This window comes from Dipodomys ordii, unplaced genomic scaffold (assembly GCF_000151885.1).
Source record: "Dipodomys ordii isolate 6190 unplaced genomic scaffold, Dord_2.0 Scaffold90, whole genome shotgun sequence".
In the NCBI taxonomy this organism is placed as follows: Eukaryota; Metazoa; Chordata; class Mammalia; order Rodentia; family Heteromyidae; genus Dipodomys; species Dipodomys ordii.
Window position 1 is genome coordinate 3,080,211 of NW_012267306.1, and position 20,086 is coordinate 3,100,296.

A 20,086-nucleotide genomic window follows, 5' to 3' on the forward strand; every position below is an offset into this window, starting at 1 on the left:
TTGAGCCACAACTCCACTTCTGGTTTTTCTTGTAGTTTAGTGGAGATAAAAATTCCAAGTATTTTCCTGACTGAGCTGACTTAAAACCATGATCCTCAGATCTCAGCCCCCTGAGTAGCTAGGATTACAGGTGTAAGCCACCAGCACCTGGCTTACTATTTACTTTTGATAAATATTGGAGGAAGCTGTGTTTGTGTGCACGCACATGTGTGCACATGTGTGTATTTTAATGATAACAAAAACATCACTGGGTGGTGATGTTACTGTCACTCACAGTATCTGTTACTCACAGTTCATGCGGCTGGGAAATTCAAGTGAAGATGCCTGTTGATTCCCTGGTGTGGTGAGGAAACTCTCCTTGGTTTACAGACAGCTTTCTTCTTGCTGTGGAGGGAATAACCAACCCCATTTCCTATGGCTTATTCTCCTGACCTAATCACTTCTCAAAAGCCTCATGTTTAAGGAGTTATTAGAACAAATTTGAGGAACAGGGCACACAAGCAGAACTGAGCTTAAAAATAGTGTGGGGCCTAAGTAGAACAGAAAGCAATAGTGCATTTAATGCATGGGTTTAAACTATACCTGATTCCTTGGAAAAGATATTGGTCAAGAAATTCATTGTTTGTGCTTCAGTTTTCTCATGTATATGTTACATGATGGTATGTCACATCAGTTAGGTTACATTGTGTTAAGTTTGTGGAGCCTGTCTCACACTGTAAGAATTAACTAAGCCAAGGAACTACTTACAATAGTTCTTGGCATGTTAAAATTAATATTAAAATTTCTGTTCAAATTAATAAATCATTAGCATGAAAATGACTTCAAATACAACACTTATGTACAGACAGACATTTAAACTACCCAAATAAAAACTCATTGACATGGGCTGGGAAGGTGGCTCAGTGCTTCCTTGCATGCATGAGGCCCTGGGTTCGATTCCTCAGCACCACATAAGCAGAAAAAAGCTGGAAGTGGTGTTATGGCTCAAGTGCTAGACTTCGACTGAAGAGCTGAGGGACAGTGCCCAGGCTCAGAGTTCAGGCCTGGCCCCACGATCGACCAAAACAAAAACAACAAAAACAACTCATTGACACATGAAGAGTCTGTTCTTATTGTGTACATTAAAAAACTATCATTTCCAATGAATACATCATTTCATGCTTAATCCCTAGCCACAAATAAACATTGTGAAATATTCATGAACAAAATTCAGACATTTCTGAAGTTTTCGTACCCAAAACCAGAGGTTAGGTTTACCTTTTCAGCTCTTGGAGATAAATCGACCAACTCCACCATCCCCAAACAGTAAGAAAAGATTTGATTTTCTTTTAACCTTGGTCAACTATGTACAGACATATGGAGATGAAGTGGAATTTCAGATACCACTGAGCAAAGAGCTAGAAGGGGTTCTTTCCTCAAGAATGGCACATTCGATTAGATTACATTTTGATCTAAAAACTTGAGGATACTGGATATCAGTCTTCTTCACTTATAGAGGTCAAGTTGAATTATGAGTGGGACTCATTGGCATCTTTTGAACTTCTGAGTGAGCAAGCATATCATACAACCTCCCTGACTTCATGTCTTTATTCCAAAAGAACCATGGGGAAACTCCTAACAGTCTAACTCCTAAGGGTCCTGTGTAGGTCATTAAATGCATAAGTATATATACATACATGTACAAGCACACATGTACATATATATGTATATACGTGTGTATATACATATATATATATATATATATATATATATATATATATATAACATAGTAGTCTAGAAAACAAGTAATCATCACAGATTCAAGACATAAGTAAGTGCTAGCAGCATGAAAATGTTGGGAAAGAAAAAGAAGACTTTTCTGCTGTTCACAGAAGCTATCTTCTACAACACACACACATACACACACACACAGCTAAAAATCTGAAAAAGAAGAAAGCATTCTACACATGCAAAGAAACAAAATTTACTCCAGTAACTTTGTTCTGAATCGGTTCTTTTTTGTCTGTTACTCAGCAGCAGGTAGACTGGCTTATCAGCCTGGAGCACCAACACTGAATGACTCCCATTCACATCTCTGAAGTACTCTTACCAGTGTTTGTAAGAGAAAACTCACAATTAATCAACTGGAGTTCTTTACTGTTGGTTAGAAACAGAAAATGTCTGGAAATAGTAGGCACTCAATAAATGTTTGTTGAATGAATTAGGAAGTGCTATAATTTTAAACATTTGACAAGATTCCACTCAAGGCCGTTAAAAGTCAAAACAATGGCCAAAACAACCTAGTTACTAGGGAAAAACAATTTCATGAAGAGGGAGTTGAATAATAACAACAACCAGATACCCTCCTGGCTGAATCAACGATGCTGGTGACTGTCATGAATGTTTAATTTGGCACATCTTTTTATTTAAAGACTCAAAAACTTGAAGATGGCATTAAACACATTTGTAATTCATTCTAATATAACATGGAACAAAAAATCCACATGGATTTGATAAATTCTGTGAGAAGACAGACATTCACAAAGAAACACGAGTTCCTCAGGAGCAAGAGAAGGGCCAAGTAAATCTAAACTGGAATACTTGAGACCTAGAAAATGGGTAAAGGAGTTAATTATATTACATACAAGACAGTGGTAAACGCTGGCTACAAGTCATGAAGTTGGAAAAGAAAAGGAGAATTACCTTTCATCTCTTCAAAGAGACTGTCTTTAATCTTTGTCCCAACATTTTATAACTACATGTGTATTTTTAAAAACTTTTTTCAGTCGCTTTATTGAAACATGCCATAGAATTTACCCAAGTAAAGTGCACAATTCAATTATATCTTAATATAATCACCAGGGAAAATTTTACTACTATCTAATTTAACAATATTCCCTCCCTATTTCCACTTCTCCTGTGGGCACCCATTAATTGAATTTCTGTGTCTATGTTGCCTATTCGGGGTGTTTCACATGAATAGAATTATACAATATGTGGCCTTTTGTAACTGGCTTCTTTGATGTGACAACATTTTCAATGTTTAGATTGCTGCAGCATGTTTCAAGATTTTACTTCTTTTCACTGTTGATATTCCATCATATGGATATGCAATGCTTTATTCTCTCATTTACTCATAAAGATTTGGTTTGTTTACACTTTGATGCTATTGTGAATTGTGATGCTACAAACATTCATGTATGTAAATTTTTGTGCAAATAAAAACACAATATATATATACTATATATAATTGTGTCTAACCTTTTACTTTTTAAAAATTGAAACACAATTAGCAGATAATTGTCTATTTTACTAGATTTTAGTAGATCCACAAAATTACACAAAGTCATAAAATGCAATGCATATTCTACAAAATTAAGATAATTGAGGAAAGGTGGGTTAGGGCGAGATGAGAGGCAATGATAAAAGGGGTGACATTGATCAAGATTCCTCGCATTCATGTGCTACTTTGTTGAATAGCAACTCTTTTATACAGATACTTAAAGATAAAAAATTTTCAAGTAACTTTTTATAAACTATACAAGCATCACCGTTGTCTAACTTAAAAAACTACCCACGCCGGTAATGCTAGCTACTCAGGAGGCTGAGATCTGAGGATCACGGTTCAAAGCCAGCCCAGACAGGAAAGTTCATGAGACTCTTATCTCCAATAAACCACTAGAGAACCGGAAGTGGCGCTGTGGCTCAAGGGGCAGAGCGCTCACCTTGAGCTGAAGAGCTCAGGGACAGCGCCCAGGCCCAGAGTTCAATCCCCACGACCGGCCAAAAAACAACAACAACAACAGAAAAGACAAAGAAACAAAAAATTACCCACATAGAAGCTGTGTGCCCACTGACCTCATAGAAGTATTAAATCAATAAGTCTAGAGCCATAGGCTCTTCCTCTGCCTTGGAAAAATGATTTAGTGTCTTGCCCTTTCACTTAATTTGAGCACACACTTAAATTTGTGTATTTGAAAAATAAACACACAGACTTTTTTTTTTTGTTTTTTTGTCAGTCATTGGGCTTGAACTCTGGGCTTGGGCGCTGTCCCTCAGCTCTTCAGCTCAAGGCGAGCACTCTACCACTTGAGCCACAGCGCCACTTCGGGGTTTCTGGTGGTTTATTGGAGATCAGAGTCTCACGGACTTTCCTGCCCAGGTTGGCTTTGAACCATGATCCTCAGATCTCAGCCTCCTGAGTAGCTAGGATTACAGGCATGAGCCACCAGTGCCCAGCAGCCCACAGACTTCAAAAAAAAATGTGTTTCTATATTAATAAAATTCACCCTTTTAAAGTGGCTTTTAGTACTCTCACAAAACTGAGCAACCATTACCCCTGTCTAACTTACACAAAGAAACATGAGTTTCCCCGGGGGCAAAAGAAGGGCCTTGTAAATCTAAACGGGAATGCTTGAGACCTAGAAAATGGGTAAGACACCCTGTGCCATTCCAAGTCACTTCCCATTCTCTCCTCTTCCCAAAACCCTAGTAAACACTCTACTTTCAGTCTTTATGGATTTTCTTCTTCTAAACGGTGGTTCCTAAAACACTTTTTTCAAGCAGAAATTGTTTGGTTAAACACACAAACAACGATTGAGTCTGCAGTCACCGACATTTCCAGACCTTGGATTGTCACTTTCCCTCACTAGAGAAGCTCTCAGTACCTCCTCAGATCCCAGAGTGGAGAGGAAGCCAGGTGTTGATCACATATGGCAAAGTCCTGGCATCGTTGATAGAGAGTGACATGTATCCATCCACACAGAGTGTGTGAATCCCTATAATCATGTAATTACAAACCAAACATGATGATGATGTCAATTGAAAGATTTTGTTTCCAAGAGAGAATTTAAGCATTTGTTGCTGAGGAAGTAAAGAAACATTTTTAAACATTTTTTATTATAAAAAATGTTGTACAGAGGGGCTACAGTTACATGAGCAAGGAAATGAGTACATTTCCTATTGAGCATTGTTACCTCTTCCTTTGTTTTCCCCCTACCACCCCTTCCCTCCCATCTCCACAACTACCCCCCCCCAAAGTTCGTTTTCAACATAGTGTTTTGTACATCTCAACCTGTATCCTTATTTAGGCATTTTGTTTTTTTCCCTTCCCCTCCCCAAATTAAAGTGTATATATAAGATTCAGGGCACAGATATCAAATACAGTGAAAATAGAGGTTATACTGTGGGGGAGGAACATACAAAGCAACAAAAAAATCACATGGTACATTATAAATACGTTCGAAACAATAGCAGAAAGAAAAAAGATATTTGTGTCCTTATCTTGGGGTTCATTTTGCTTAACATCATCTTATATGGTCATATTTACATAGCTTTTGGCCTTTTCTGCTTGTCCTACACATGTACTAGTTATTGCAAATAAGGGAAACCATGGGACCTATGTTTAAAGAAACATTCTTATATACTGTCAGTTGGCATTTGAAATAGTATAACATTTCTCAAGGCCAATTTGGCCAGATGCAAGAAGAAAACCATAAAAATATGCCTACTGTTTTATCCAGAAACTCCACTTTAAGGATTGTACTCTAAAAATTGTCTTTAGGCCAGGTTTGGTAGCACGTATCTTTAATTCTAGGCTGAGCTAGGGGAATCGTAAGTTTGCCATCCATCTGAGCTATGTAGACTTTCTAGACCAGCATGCAATACATACTGAGACCAGTCTCAAAATTAATGGCTTAATTAATTCAAATAACATTTAAAAAGGGAATGTGTTTGGAGCTCTAAGCATATGCGTAGCTGGGCTCTAATGGCTCATATTTGTGTAATCTTGGCTACTCCAGCAGCTGAAATCTGGAGAATTAGCTTTGAAGTCAACCTTTGCAGAAAACTTCTCAAGACTCTAGCTCATTAAGTAATAAAGAGCCAGGCTCCAAGTTTACATCAAGTGGCAGAGCACCAGTGAACGAGAAAGACAAGTGAGCATGAGCCCCTAAATTCAAGACCCAGTATTTCCATACATGTACACACACATCTACACATACATGTACACATATCCACACACATGCATGTACATACATCCACACATACATGTACACATACATGTACACACATACATATACGTGCACACATACACATGCATGTACATACATACACGTGCATGTACATACATACACATACACGGGCACACATCCACACACCTGCATGTACACACATATACACACATGCTCACATGCATAAACACATATGCATGTACATACATACACATGCATGCACACACATACAAACATGCAAATGCACATATACAGGCATGTACACATGCATACACATATGCATGTATGCACATGCACATATACATGTGCACACATCCCCACATGCATGTACACATGCCCACACTCATACATGTACACACACATACACACAAGCACACATACATGCACACATAGATGCACACATAACACATATCCACACATGCATATAAACACGCATACAAACACATAAACATGCATGCACACATGCATGTACGCACACACATACACACATACATGTACACACATACACATGCATGTGCACACATACATGTACAATATACATGCACACGCATACATGCACACGCATACACAATGCATACACACATACAAACACATACATGTACACACATATACACGCATACATGTACATACACATGCATGTACATACATCCACATGTGCATGTGCACAAACACACATGCACACACTCACATATATGTACACGCATGCACACAGCACAAATGCATGCACATACATGCATCCAAGCATGTGCACATGTATGCGCAAACATGTGCGCACATACGCCCATACATGTACACATATATACATGTACACACATGCATGTACATACACCCACACATGTATATGCACACATCCACACATGCATGTGCACACATGCATGCACACACATGCACATGCATACACACATGCATGTACACACATGCACACAAACAGGTACACACATCCACACACATGCATGTACACAATACATGTACACACGTACATGCACACACATACACACATGCATGTACACAAATCCACACACATGTGCACACATACATACATGTACACACATCCGCATACATACCTGTACACATATTTACACACATATACATGCACATGCATGCATCTACACACATGCACGTACACACAAACATGTACATACATGCACATATGCATGTACACACATACATGTGCACGTACATACATACACATACATGCACGTACACATGCATGTACACATACATGCATGTATGTGCACACATACAAACATACACACATACAAGTACACACATCCACATACTGTAGTAGGAAGACCCCCTACTCAGGCAGGCAAGCCCACCTAGTCGTCTGGAGTGACAGAGCCCACCACAACAAAGTTGTTATTAAAGAAGCAACTTTATTGAGAAGGTTCCTACAACGGACCGGCCAGGGCCGCAGCACAGGCTCGGGAGCTGATACTGTGACCCTGAGCGGCCCACATGCTTAGGTTTTTATTGGCAAAAATCACAAGGTGAAGCCTGGTCACGTAGGTGACCAATGAGATTGTCACACACCCAAAAGATTGCACAGTCATACCAGACCACACGCAGGTAGCCAGTGAGGTTACACTTTGTCACATAATGGCTGTTTAAACCAGCCTATCATTTTGGGTTTAAATGACTCACAAATTCAAAGGTAAAGCGGGCTTAAGGTAAACATACACAAAGGAGTTTAGTGGAGTTTAATATATACATGTGAAAAAGGCGGAGTTTATAGTAAACTTGGGATGTGGCCAGCAGGCCAGCATGAGCCTGATTACTGGCTATCTGTTTAGTCTGTCAGTCTTTAACAGAACAATGATGGTGGGTCAAGTTGTTAAGGAGAGGGGGACCTAGAGGCATTCTTTTCATTCCAAGAACTGGGCTGGTTGGAGCCAAGGTTTTTGTTTTTTTCTATAATCCCTAAACAAAAGCAAAACCTGTAAGGAAGCTGTCCCAGCTCCAGTCTCCTCTCAGGGCCTAGTTCATTCCCCCCTTTGACTTGTTCCTGAGTCGAATCATTGACTCAGTTTTTCCATTGGGATGGAATCATATTGAGTTTTCATTACCATTAATTTTACAGCTTCAATCCTCTTTTGTATGAATGACATTAATGCATTAATTACACAAGGGCCAAGTAACAGCATCAGGAGGACAAGAATCAAGGGCCCAGCAATGGCTGAAATCAGAGTTGTCATCCAAGGGGACCAATTGAACAATGTCTCATACCATCCTTGTGAATCCTTCCGCTTTCTCTCCCTTTCATCCAACCTCTGTTTAATAGCTGCAAGGCTGTTTTTAATGACTCCAGAATGGTTAGCCCAGAAACAGCATTTTTCCCCTAATGCTAAACATAGTCCACCTTTTTCTAAAAGTAGTCTCCTCTCAGGGCCTAGTTCAACACATACATGTACACACATGCACACACACGCACACACATCCACACATGCATACACACATGTACATGCATGCACACACATACGCACATGTGCACGCATACATGTATGCTCATACACATGCATGAACACACATACACACACAAATCCACACGCATGCATGTACACATGCACACACACGCATACATGTACACATCCATGCAAACATACATGTACAAACATACGCATATTCACTCATACATGAACACACATACACAGATGCATTACACACATGCATGCACACACATGCATGCACACACACATAAACACATGACTGTACATAAATGCACACATGTATGTACACACATTCACACATGCATGCACACACATACAAACATACATACACACATACAAATACATTCACACATGCACATACACACATGCATGCACAAATCCACATGTATGCATGTACACATATACACACATACATGTATACACACCCACATACATACATGTACACACATACACCTATATACATGTACATGCATACACATACATAAATGTGCACACATACACACATGAATGCACACACATGAATGCGCACACATACACACATACATGTATACACATACACACATACACACATACACATGCATGTACACACAAACACACATGCATGCATACACATCCACACACAAACATACACACATGCATGTACATGCACATACATACATGTACACATGTATGCGCACACACACATACATGTATGCCCATCCACACACATGCATGCACGCACACACATACACACATACACACACATGTACACACACGCATGCACACATACATGTGTACATAAACACATGCACGCACACACATCCACACACATACATGTACGCACACATATACACATGCATGCACACACATGCACGTACACATACATGTACACGTATGCACACACATCCACACATGCACATACACACATGCACGTGCACACACATGCATGCACATGCATGAACACACATGTATGTACACACATACACCTACACACATCTACACACATGCATGTACATATGCATACACACATACATGTACATGCATAGATGTACGCACACACATGCATGTACGCACATCCACACACATGCATGTACACACATACACACATACACACATATATGTTCTCACACATGCATGTGCACACACTTACACACATACACACATACATGTACACACATCTATGCACATGTATGTGCAGGCACACACATACATGCACATGCACAGACATGTATGTACATATACATGTGCATGCATGTGTGTGCATGCGTGCACATATATGTACACACGTCCATGCATACATGTACACACATACACGCATGCACAATCATGTACACGCACATGCATGTGCACACATGCATGTGCACACACATACACTGCACATACATGTACACATGCACACATACATGTGCACACACATACTTGCACACGTATACATGTACGCATATACACATACATGTACACACATAATTTATGTAGATGGTTATTTATAATCTTATTAATATTCTTAATGACAGAAAAATAGCATTTAAAATATTACTAAGACAAAAACAAAAGGGTTAAGCTAATTAACCTATCAAACAGCCATACAATCATTTACCATGTAGGTGTGAAGATTCATATTGAGAAAAAATTATTTGGGGAAAGGTTCATGAGTTTTAGGTTAAATGTAAACAAACTGGTTAGAAAGCCTTATTAACTATTCCAATGCTATCAGAATTCAACACTATGCATAGAAGAGAGACTTAACTGGTTGTCAACATTTTTATAAAATTTCTTACCAAGGTAAGAAAACTTAGGATAACTTTTGTGTAGGTGTTAATAATTTCAAAGCCACAGCACCAAGATGTAAAAATATTACTTTATGACTCCAAACTTAGCTCCACTTACTTTGAGATCTTGCCAGTTAAAAGTAGCATAGTTACTTTCAACATAATAAATTTTCCCTTTTGGAAAAAATCTGATCGACATTGGCTAAATATCCTTTCTAATTTTGAGTTCTGTCCTCCTGGCTCAAGATTTTGTCCTTTCCCCCTTCTCAGGATGTTGGGGTGGACAGTTTTCAGAATGTGATGGACTGGGTTGGGACTCTGGCATCTTGCTCTCCTCTGCTGGTTCCTACTGACCCTAGTGAGGTACCCCATCTCTCAGCTATGTCTTTAACTGTCCACACCCAAGTCTTCCTGGGAGGTTGATCACTTCTAGGTAAACTTCCCCTCTTGTCGCTGCTTCCTAGAGGCTTGATAAGCACTGGCTCAATCTTCAACAGCCCCAATCTCCAGCTTGTCTCTTTGCCTTCTGCAAGCTTGGAGGAATTAGAGTGATATCTCTTCTCCATTTTTGTTTCTGCCTAAAAATTAGATGACAACAGTGTACCTAGGTAGTCTCATGCTGCCTTTAGGCTTTTTATGTAACACCTTCATTCGAAAATTCGGAGTGGAGCCGCACTGGTGGCTGAGATCTGAGGATCATGTTTTGAAGCCAGCCAGGGCAGGAAAGTATGAGAGACTCTTACCTCCAATTAAATCACAGGAAAAGTGGATGTGGTACCACTGTGACTCAAGTGGTAAAGTGCTATGCTAGCCTTGAGCAAAAGAAGCTTAGCGACAGCACCCAGGACCAGAGTTCAAGCCTCAGGAGTTGCAAAAAAAAAAAAATCAAAGTGAACAAGGAGCACACATCTACTGATGATGGGTGCTGAAAATTCTCTCTGAAAGTCTCTGGTTTTACAGTTTTGATGGCGGAGAGGGAGAGAGAATCAACTACAAAAATGCTTGATCTATTTTCTTGCCTCTCTTCTATCTTCCTTTTCTTTCCTTTTTTGTGCCTTCCCACTGTGGATGGGAAGAAGTTGTGGTCATCCATCTCCCCAAATCTAGTTTGGGAAAGTAGTCAAGGTTCAGGGTGCACACTTGGAAATCAACATAGGGATGATGTCTGAAGTTGTCATGATGATAAGTTGTATTATGCCTCATGCCAAAGAGTCTGAAAGGTCATATTAAGAGTCACAAGAGAAGTCCATTACAAGAAGTAAAAACAAATTCTATAAAGAAAGCCTGACCATTCACTTTGTCATAAAAGGCGTTCAGAACCACTAACCAGGGTTTGGGACATGGGCTTAGAAAGTAAGGAGTCAGGGTGAATTGGCCAGAGTACTGTACAGATTCTTGGACTAGATGAATGCATTGAGAACACATTCTTCTCCCAGTCTGTAGTTTGTCTGCTTCTTAAGTTTGACTTGTGAATTTTTAATTTTGATGGAGTCAAATTTACCTTTTCGGTTCAGTGTTTAGTGCTTTTAGTGTTTTCCTTAAGAAACTGTCACATATACATGTTCCTACTATTTCTTTTGGAAGCATGATAGTTTTAGATTTTTCAACTTTGGTCTAAAATCCTCAAGCCACTCAATCACTATATAATGTGAGTTGAGATCTGCTTTTTTTTTTTTCCCTATAAATGCCTAGTTGTTCCAATACTGTCTGATGCAATTATGCCAAGGAAATTTTTAAAAGATTACCAAAGGAAATTGTGAGTGCAAAAGGGTACTTGACTCATATTTGAGTCATTCTTTGGACTCCAACAGTAACCATACAGAAATGACGACGAATATTTTTAAAAATAGTCATCACACAGAAATTTCTGACAATAAAATCTATTACCTATTAACTAACAAAATGATTTTATTATCTTCCTGAATGGCTAGTTTTTTTAAACCTTTCAGTATTTCTTTTATTTTACTAAGTGTCTTTGAAGACAAGTATATTCTTTTTTAAGACAAGTATATTCTTTTAGAGAGACAAATACTGATTCTAAACTTTGGTCGATTTTATGACCATACTATGATAAAAGCTAAACCTCTTCTAAATTGGAGGATTTTCATTTCTCCAGAGTTAAACAAAAAATGATAACACACACTAGGTGGGAGTTTTGGACCTAGAGAAGAAGAAAGAATTAGATTGGGTGGGGGGAGGGATGGCCTCCAACCTCAATCCTCCTAGTCTTGGCCTCCACTAGAGCTCTGGTGTCAAAGCTACTAATTACATGAAGTTACTGAACTTCAAATTGTGTAACATTAAATACATGGAAATATTTGTTTCTTTCATCACATGAGGCATATTTCAAATACTTTATAACCAGACCTCAAAAGGCTTTACAAATAAAATGATCTTATATCTCATTTTCACGGTCTTAGTTTACATACCTGTCCCTTCATAATTACTAATAGAAGTCCCTTTTCACTCTCAAAGTGTTTTCTTTTTCTTGGACAATAAATTAAACGTTTGTTGTAGCTAGAAATTTTGATGTAAAATTTTGACTATATTCTAAGAGCATTAGGAAGATATTAAAAATTTTAAACTGGCGGGGGGAGGCTGGGAAGGGATGGGAAGGGGAAACTAAGGAAGAGGCTACAATGCTTGATAAGAAATGTACTCATTATCTTGCCCATGTAATTGTAACTCCTCTGTACAGTATTTTCACAATTAAAAAAATTTTAAACTGGAAGCGGATATTTTCAAGTGTTTTGGAATAACCCTCAGACTTTATAGAGAATAATGAATTGGAGACCAGTTAGATCAGTTATCATATACATCAAGGCAAGAGATGATGATTATAGCCATGGCGCTCTGGATGGAGAGAAGTGGACTGGAATGTAAAGATGAATAGATAATATTTAGACAATAGACAGGAGAATAGATAATATCTAGGTATATGAACAAACAGGAATCAATTTGACTATTTTTCTAACTTGAAGTGCTAACCAGTTAGTTGTGTTATTTGCTCTGAAAGGAAGGAGATGGAAGAGGGAAGGAGCAGCTAATGATGGAGTTAGTCTCATGATTTTCTCTGTTAGATACTTGTGTCTGGAGTTGAAGGTACCATTCTGAAAAGATTGCCCAGATAGTATACACACACATATATAATATATATATATATATAACCTAGGGCTGAACCTGAAGGAGGAAGAATAGACGGTGCTGAATGATATGAAAATGTCAAGGAGGGAATAGTTTAGAAATCTCCATTGGGTTCATTTCTGTTTAGCTGCCTTCCCTGGAATTCATGTTTGCCAATGAAATCAAAACCATCCATCACAGAAGAGCGCTAGAGGTTTTTCATTGATTGTATTATGATGATTATCTTATAAAGAATTCCCAAATAAGTGTTTGAGATATTTCTCAAAGGTCTATATGTCTATCTTCCAAATAAAGCCAAATTAAATTACATTTTGATGCGTTTACTTATTACACATAAAAATTGTCCTCATCTCGGGAAGAATGAGACAGCTTCCCTAGACTAGAGGGCTGGACAGAGCAGACCACAGAGGTGACTGAGCTAGGAAGACCACTAGCTATGGCCTAAAACAGGGCTTGAACTCATAATCTCTGGGAGTTTCATAGTATCTTCAGATAACTGCTGCTATGCATGGAATAATTTATAAAGGGGAATTTTTTCCAGATTATATACACAAACATTTAATTCATAACCATTCTTGGAGTAGAGAGTTCTACCTACATTGAACAAGAGGAAAGAAACAGCCAAAATAGGCCTGGAGAGTCACTAGTAGGTATAAGAGCTAAGGAGAAGGCTTTTCGTCAGAACAGAGCAGGGTCCATGTTGTCCTCACTCTCTCCCCTTTGGCTTCCAACCTTTATTCCTAATTGTCAGATCTGCTTATGGACAATAGCTTCAAATGTGTCACCCTATGCCTGACTGCATATCACCGGAGGCAGTAACTTTCCAGAGATTTCTCCACAAGACTCCCTAGGGGAAATGTGACATTTGTATCCACATTAGCAATGTAGACTACAGGCACCAGTTGTCCACCCACCCCAATGGTGGGGGATTAGTGAATGACTATGATTCTCAAAGCTTCCCCATCTGGGATTTCATTTCCCCAGCTTTCCTCATGGTTGTGTAAGAGCTATTAATATAGCATAACCTTTATTCTGTAACCTTTCCAGTGGGTCTGCTTTCCTGTCTAGTACAATATGAGTAATGTTTGATGGTTTTTGTTACATAGTGCCAGATTACTTTTCTGAAAACTTATAACTAGTTCCATACCCACCACAAGTTTATGAAAATATTCACCTCAACCTTTTGACAGTATTAATGTTTCAAGTAGCTTTTAATTTTACAGGGAAAAGTTAAATATCTAGTTTTATTTTGTATCTCTTTGAACTTCATGAAACAACTATTTTTTTCTTATTCTTCAATACTTTCCTTTACCTTTAATATCAAGGATAATTACTTATGAAGACTTTTGAAAAGTTTGGGAAAACGTTGTGATAGCTTATTCATATTTCCTTTTGTGAATTTATCACTAGGTGGTTCCTGCCTACATTATTTGATTGGCTTAAGGTTTTTGTTAGGATTTATGCTATTTATTTTGAGTTATGGTTAAATATGGTCAACTTATTATTCATTAGGTGGAAGGTTAATCGGGCCTTTTGAATTGGAAAATAATGGAAACTAAGTCTACTAGACATAATAAATGAAGTAATACAGGAAACAATTTTAAAAATTATTCAAATCTTTGAGGATTTAGCCATAGGCACAATGTGCAGAGTACCAATGTGGAAATGAGTAAATTATACCAACATGAGTTTAGTTTTCTTTTCTTTTTTTGGGGGGGGGGGTCCAGTCATGGGGCCTGAACTCTGGGCCTGGGCACTGACCCTCAGCTCTTCAGCTCAAGGCTAGCGCTCTACCACTTGAGCCACAGCACCACTTCTAGCTTTTTTCTTTTTGCTGAGGAATCGAATCTTGGTGCTGAGGAATCGAACCCAGGGCCTCAGGCATGCAAGGCAAGCTCTTTACCACTGAGCCACCTTCCCAGCCCCGGTTTTCATTTTATTTGAGATTTAAACTCACAGGAGTGAACTCTAAATGGTCTTAGCTAATTTCAGACCCTGGCTCCTAACTCTTTCCAGTTGTTTAGTGGGAGGAGATGACTGTGGAAGGGGCCTCAAAAAGTCCCTTTGTCATTCACAATAGAAATTTATCACAATAAAATTTATTACTTTGCCAAGAGTATTTCCAATTCAAAAGAAGCAATTTCTCAAAGGAATCTGGGATGCTGTTGAGGCGGCATGACCATGGGCCAACCTCCAAACGTCCACAGGCCAGCTGTACTGCTCCCAGAAGAGCTGTCACTGACATTCCATAGTCAACTGATTTTGAGCTTAAAACAAACACGTATTTTACGAGCTGTCAGTTAGAAATCTCCCTAGGAAGAATATAAAATAAATGAATTTCCATTTTAAACTTCTGTAAGATGATCTGAGTTCTATGGGACTTTTAATCAGTAGTAGATTAAAACTTATGGGGATGCTTTGCAGATGCTTATTACGAAGGAAAACCTTTTGCTAGGAATGAAAGAATGCTGATGGTAGTCATTTCTAATCTGTGTAACAGCTTTTTTGTGAGCATTATTTCTTGAAAAGGTTGATGAACGCAACAAAAGAACTTACTCATCCCACAAGCCTTATCAAGAACTTTTAACATCTTTGATATTATAACAGGCCTTTTTATTCTCTGCAGTTACAGTTTAAAACATCCGTGTATATTATCAAGCAACATGGGACTAATCTCTTTTCCATTTGTTATCATGGCAACTATTTTACAATAAGAATAAGTAGTATGACCTGGTTTTCTGAATTGTTGGTTGAAAGTCTGTACTTTCTTGGCAGGTAAGTGGCCATTGAAAAGTCATTTTGAAAGGAAACAAAGCCTGAGTTTATAAACAATTGTATGTGAATAGAAAGTGTTACCATATCATGAAGGATCAAAGTCAGGATCTAAGAAGCTTTAGGAAGCACAGCTTCTTTCTTATTTGTCCTTCGCTGGACTTGTGACCTCTGATTTTCACTTTTCTGTACATCTCAATCTTTCTCCATCTCTTTTTTTATACCAACTTCTCTGCCTCTACACATAAGGTGCTTTCTATATAGAATTAGTTCCTGGTCTAGTCTCTGTATCGGTGAATTTGCCATGTAGAAACAACTGAAACCCAGAGGTAAAATTGAGTAATTTTAGCTGTGCTAATGATTTGAACATTCATAATTAGTTACGAGTCTTATGATGGCTAAAGAATTTGGGGGAAAGATCTGTGTCTGTAAATCCAGAGAACATTGCAAATTGCATCAAATTTCAACTATTACCTATGGTCGAAACGACTGCTTTAAATAGAACTTTCTTTGGTAGCAAAAGAGCAAATACTTTTTCATGACAGTAATTGCAGAATTTCAAGATATGCTGAGATTTTTTTTAAAGTTACTCTTAAGGTCTTTTTGAAAGTTTAATGAACTAAAGTCTATAACTAAACGCAAGTTAAAGATAGACTTTTCAAAAATCTATGTTTTAGTTAAGAATTTCTATTTAAGGTAGTAAAAAATCTACTGAAGCCAGACTAAAAAGGAAAGCCCCAAGCTTGATGAGAAAGCTAAGGGAAGTTTCAGAACTGCTAGGCAGGAAAATGGCCTCAAGTCCCAGTCAAACTAGAAAATGTCACCACCTTCGTTCTGTGTGTGAGACTCTTGGAGGATTCTTAGTCTCTCATCCCTGGTCCTTTGCTCATCAAATCTATTCCTACCACATGCATCCACCTCCTTCCTTCCTTCTTTCCTTCCCTCCCTCCCTCCCTTCCTTCTTCCCTCTTCTGCCCAAAGGTGAAAGGAGTAGTAGCAGGGTGTGTTGTACATGTAGAACAGACAGACACTCCATCTAAAAGGTAACACTGGAAAACTGAGTAGTAGTTGTTGTTGGGTTAAGATCTGAAAAGTTTGTTACAGTATTTCCTTTTAAAGTCTACATGAGAAAAAGAAAAAAATGTTTATATGAATGGTAGAACTTTCAATGTTTTTCTTGATATAAAAGGCACATTTAATTAAAGCATCATTTCATCATATCAATATTTTTTCTTTTTTTATTGTGAAAATACTGTACAGAGGGGTTACAATTACATGAGCAAGAACATGAGTACATTTCTTATCAAGCGTTGTAGCCTCCTCCTTTGTTTCCCTTCCCACCACATCCTCCCCCTGCCCCCCTCCACCCAACCCTCCTCCCCCCCACCACCAAAGTTGTAAAGTTTGTTTTCGACATAACGACTTGTATGTCTCATTGTTGCAATGGGTCCACCTGTATCCCTGTTTAAACAATTTGTTTTTCCCTTCCCCTCCACAAATAATAACAACATCAAATACAGTGAAAGCAGGGGTTATGCCGTGGGGGAGGGACATACAAAGCAACAAAGAAATCATCTTATGTGTTAGAAACAATCACCTGAAAGAAAAAAAACATTTGAATACATATCTTAGGGTTCATTTCCCTAACATCAACTTATCTGACCTTTTCTGCTAAGGGAAACCATGGGACCTATGTTTCTTTGAGTTGGGCTTACTTCACTTAATATAATTTTTTCCAAGTTTTTCCATTTCCTAACAAATGGGGCAATATCATTCTTTCTGATGGAGGCATAGAATTCCATTGTGTATATATACCACATTTTCTTGATCCATTCATCTACTGAGGGGCATCTGGGTTGGTTCCATATCTTAGCTATAGTAAATAATGCTGCAATAAACATAGTCGTGCTGGTAGCTTTAGTGTGGTCTTGTTTGTGAACTTTTGGGTAAATGCCCAAAAGTGGGATTGCTGGGCCATAGAGGAGCTCTATGTAGAGTCTTTTGAGGAACCTCCATACTGCTTTCCAAAGTGGTTGAACAAAAAGTTTACACTCCCACCAACAATGCAGTAAGGTTCCCTTCTGTCCACATCCCCTCCAGCATCTGTTATTAGAGTTCTTGATTTTAGCCATTCTAACTGGGGTGAGGTGGTATCTCAATGTTGTTTTGATTTGCATTTCTTTTATGGTTAGAGAGGTTGAGCATTTCTTCAAGTGTCTATTGGCCATACTTCTTTCCTCTTCAGAGAAGCTTCTCTTTAAGTCTTTAGCCCACTTATTTATTGGGCAGTTGTTTCTTTGAAGATTTGTTGTTGGGGGATTTAATTTTTTGAGTTCCAGGTATATTTTAGATATGAGCCCCTTGTCCATTGTATGGCTAGTGAAGATCTTCTCCCAATCCGTGGGCTTTCTATTGATCTTGCTAGCTATGTCTTTTGCCATGCAGAAGCTCTGCAATTTCATGCAATCCCATTTGTCCAACCTTTCTTTGTTGTGTTGTGTTTCTGGGTCTCTATTAAGACAATTTCGGCCTGTGCCAAGGAGACCTAGAGTTTCACCTATTCCATCCTGTAATGTTTTCAGAGTGTCTGCTTTGACTCCTAGGTCTTTGATCCATTTGGAGTTGATTCTGGTGCAAGATTATATAATAAGGATCTAGCTTTAGTTTTCTACAAGTAGTTAACCAATTTTGCCAGCACCATTTACTGAAGAGGCTGTCTTTCTTCCATTCTGTTTTTTTAGCTCCCTTATTGAAGGTTAGATGGCTATAGGTCTGTAGGTTCGTTTCTGGATTTTCAATTCTATTCCATTGGTCCTGAGGTCTGTTCTTGTGCCAGTACCAAGCTGTTTTTGATTACTATGGCTTTATAGTAGAGTTTGAAATTTGGTATTGATATTCCTCCAGCACTGTTCTCTCTGTTGAGGATTGTTTTTGCTATTCGGGGTCTTTTATTGTTCTATATGAAGTTTTGGATTGCCTCTTCTATTTCCTTGAAGAATGAGGTTGAAATATTGATAGGTATTGCACTGAATTTGTAGATAGCCTTGGGAAGTTCAATATTTTTTCTGATACTGAGGCTTGAACTTAGGACCTCACTCTGTTCAGCTTTCTTGCTTGGCTACCACTCTACTACTTGAGCCACATATCCAAAATGAGCGTATCATTTGATAGGAAAAATGGTGATGTGCTGATTGAAATTGATGCAGTAATATACATTTTTTCTTACTGTCATGATATGTTGCATATGACCTAGAAAAGTTAGTATCTGAAGTTTCTACTAAGGAGTAAGGATCCTGAGCCAAACCTTCGTTTCCTAGAACTAAACCAGACAGGCCACTTCAGATAGGGAAAAGGAAACACAATTGTTTATACTCATATGTACATTTTAAAGTTTAAATGTAACTCTGTGTGTGTGTGTGTGTGTGTGTGTGTGTGTGTGTGTGTCAGTACCAGGAGTGAGCTCAGGGCTTCATAAGCTCACTTTGCTTTCTTGCTCCCAGTTGGCACTCTACTATTTGAGCCACATCTGCAACCAGCTGGTAAATTGGAGACAGGGTCTCTCCAGCTTTTCTACCCAGGCTAGCTTCAAACATTATTCTCCAAGTGTCAGTCTCTGAATGGTTAGGATTACAGGTATGAGCCATAGGTACCTTGCTTATTCTGATTTTCTAGGGTACTACATACGCTCCTATTTTCTGCATGTAACTTCCAATTTTTCCTCAAAATAAAAATATAGTTGGGTATTATACTCACCGAGCACTTGATTTATATGGGAAAAATTGACTTTATAAATTGCCTAATGCATATCATTTTCATTCATAGGTATTTGAGCCTGGAAAAAAATACTTAGAAAATACTTTAGTCCATTTTTTTCTCTTGACAAAGGAGAACTCTGTCTCAGATGATAGTTAACTACCTTGTATAGACATTTCAAGTGCAAATGCTAAACCAGTAGAAGAGATCCCAAGTCATCTCAAAAGCACTC

At 38.4% G+C, this 20,086-nt stretch overlaps 1 protein-coding gene across 1 annotated transcript in view; it reads right to left on the reverse strand.

Annotated features, from left to right (window-relative positions):
• LOC105992908 overlaps positions 1-20,086 on the reverse strand; it is a 78,005-nt gene that overhangs the window by 13,466 nt on the left and 44,453 nt on the right. The window contains exon 5 of the mRNA XM_013026005.1: positions 15,436-15,596. Coding sequence (XP_012881459.1) covers positions 15,436-15,596 — 161 coding nt within the window. The remainder of the gene's footprint in view (positions 1-15,435; positions 15,597-20,086) is intronic.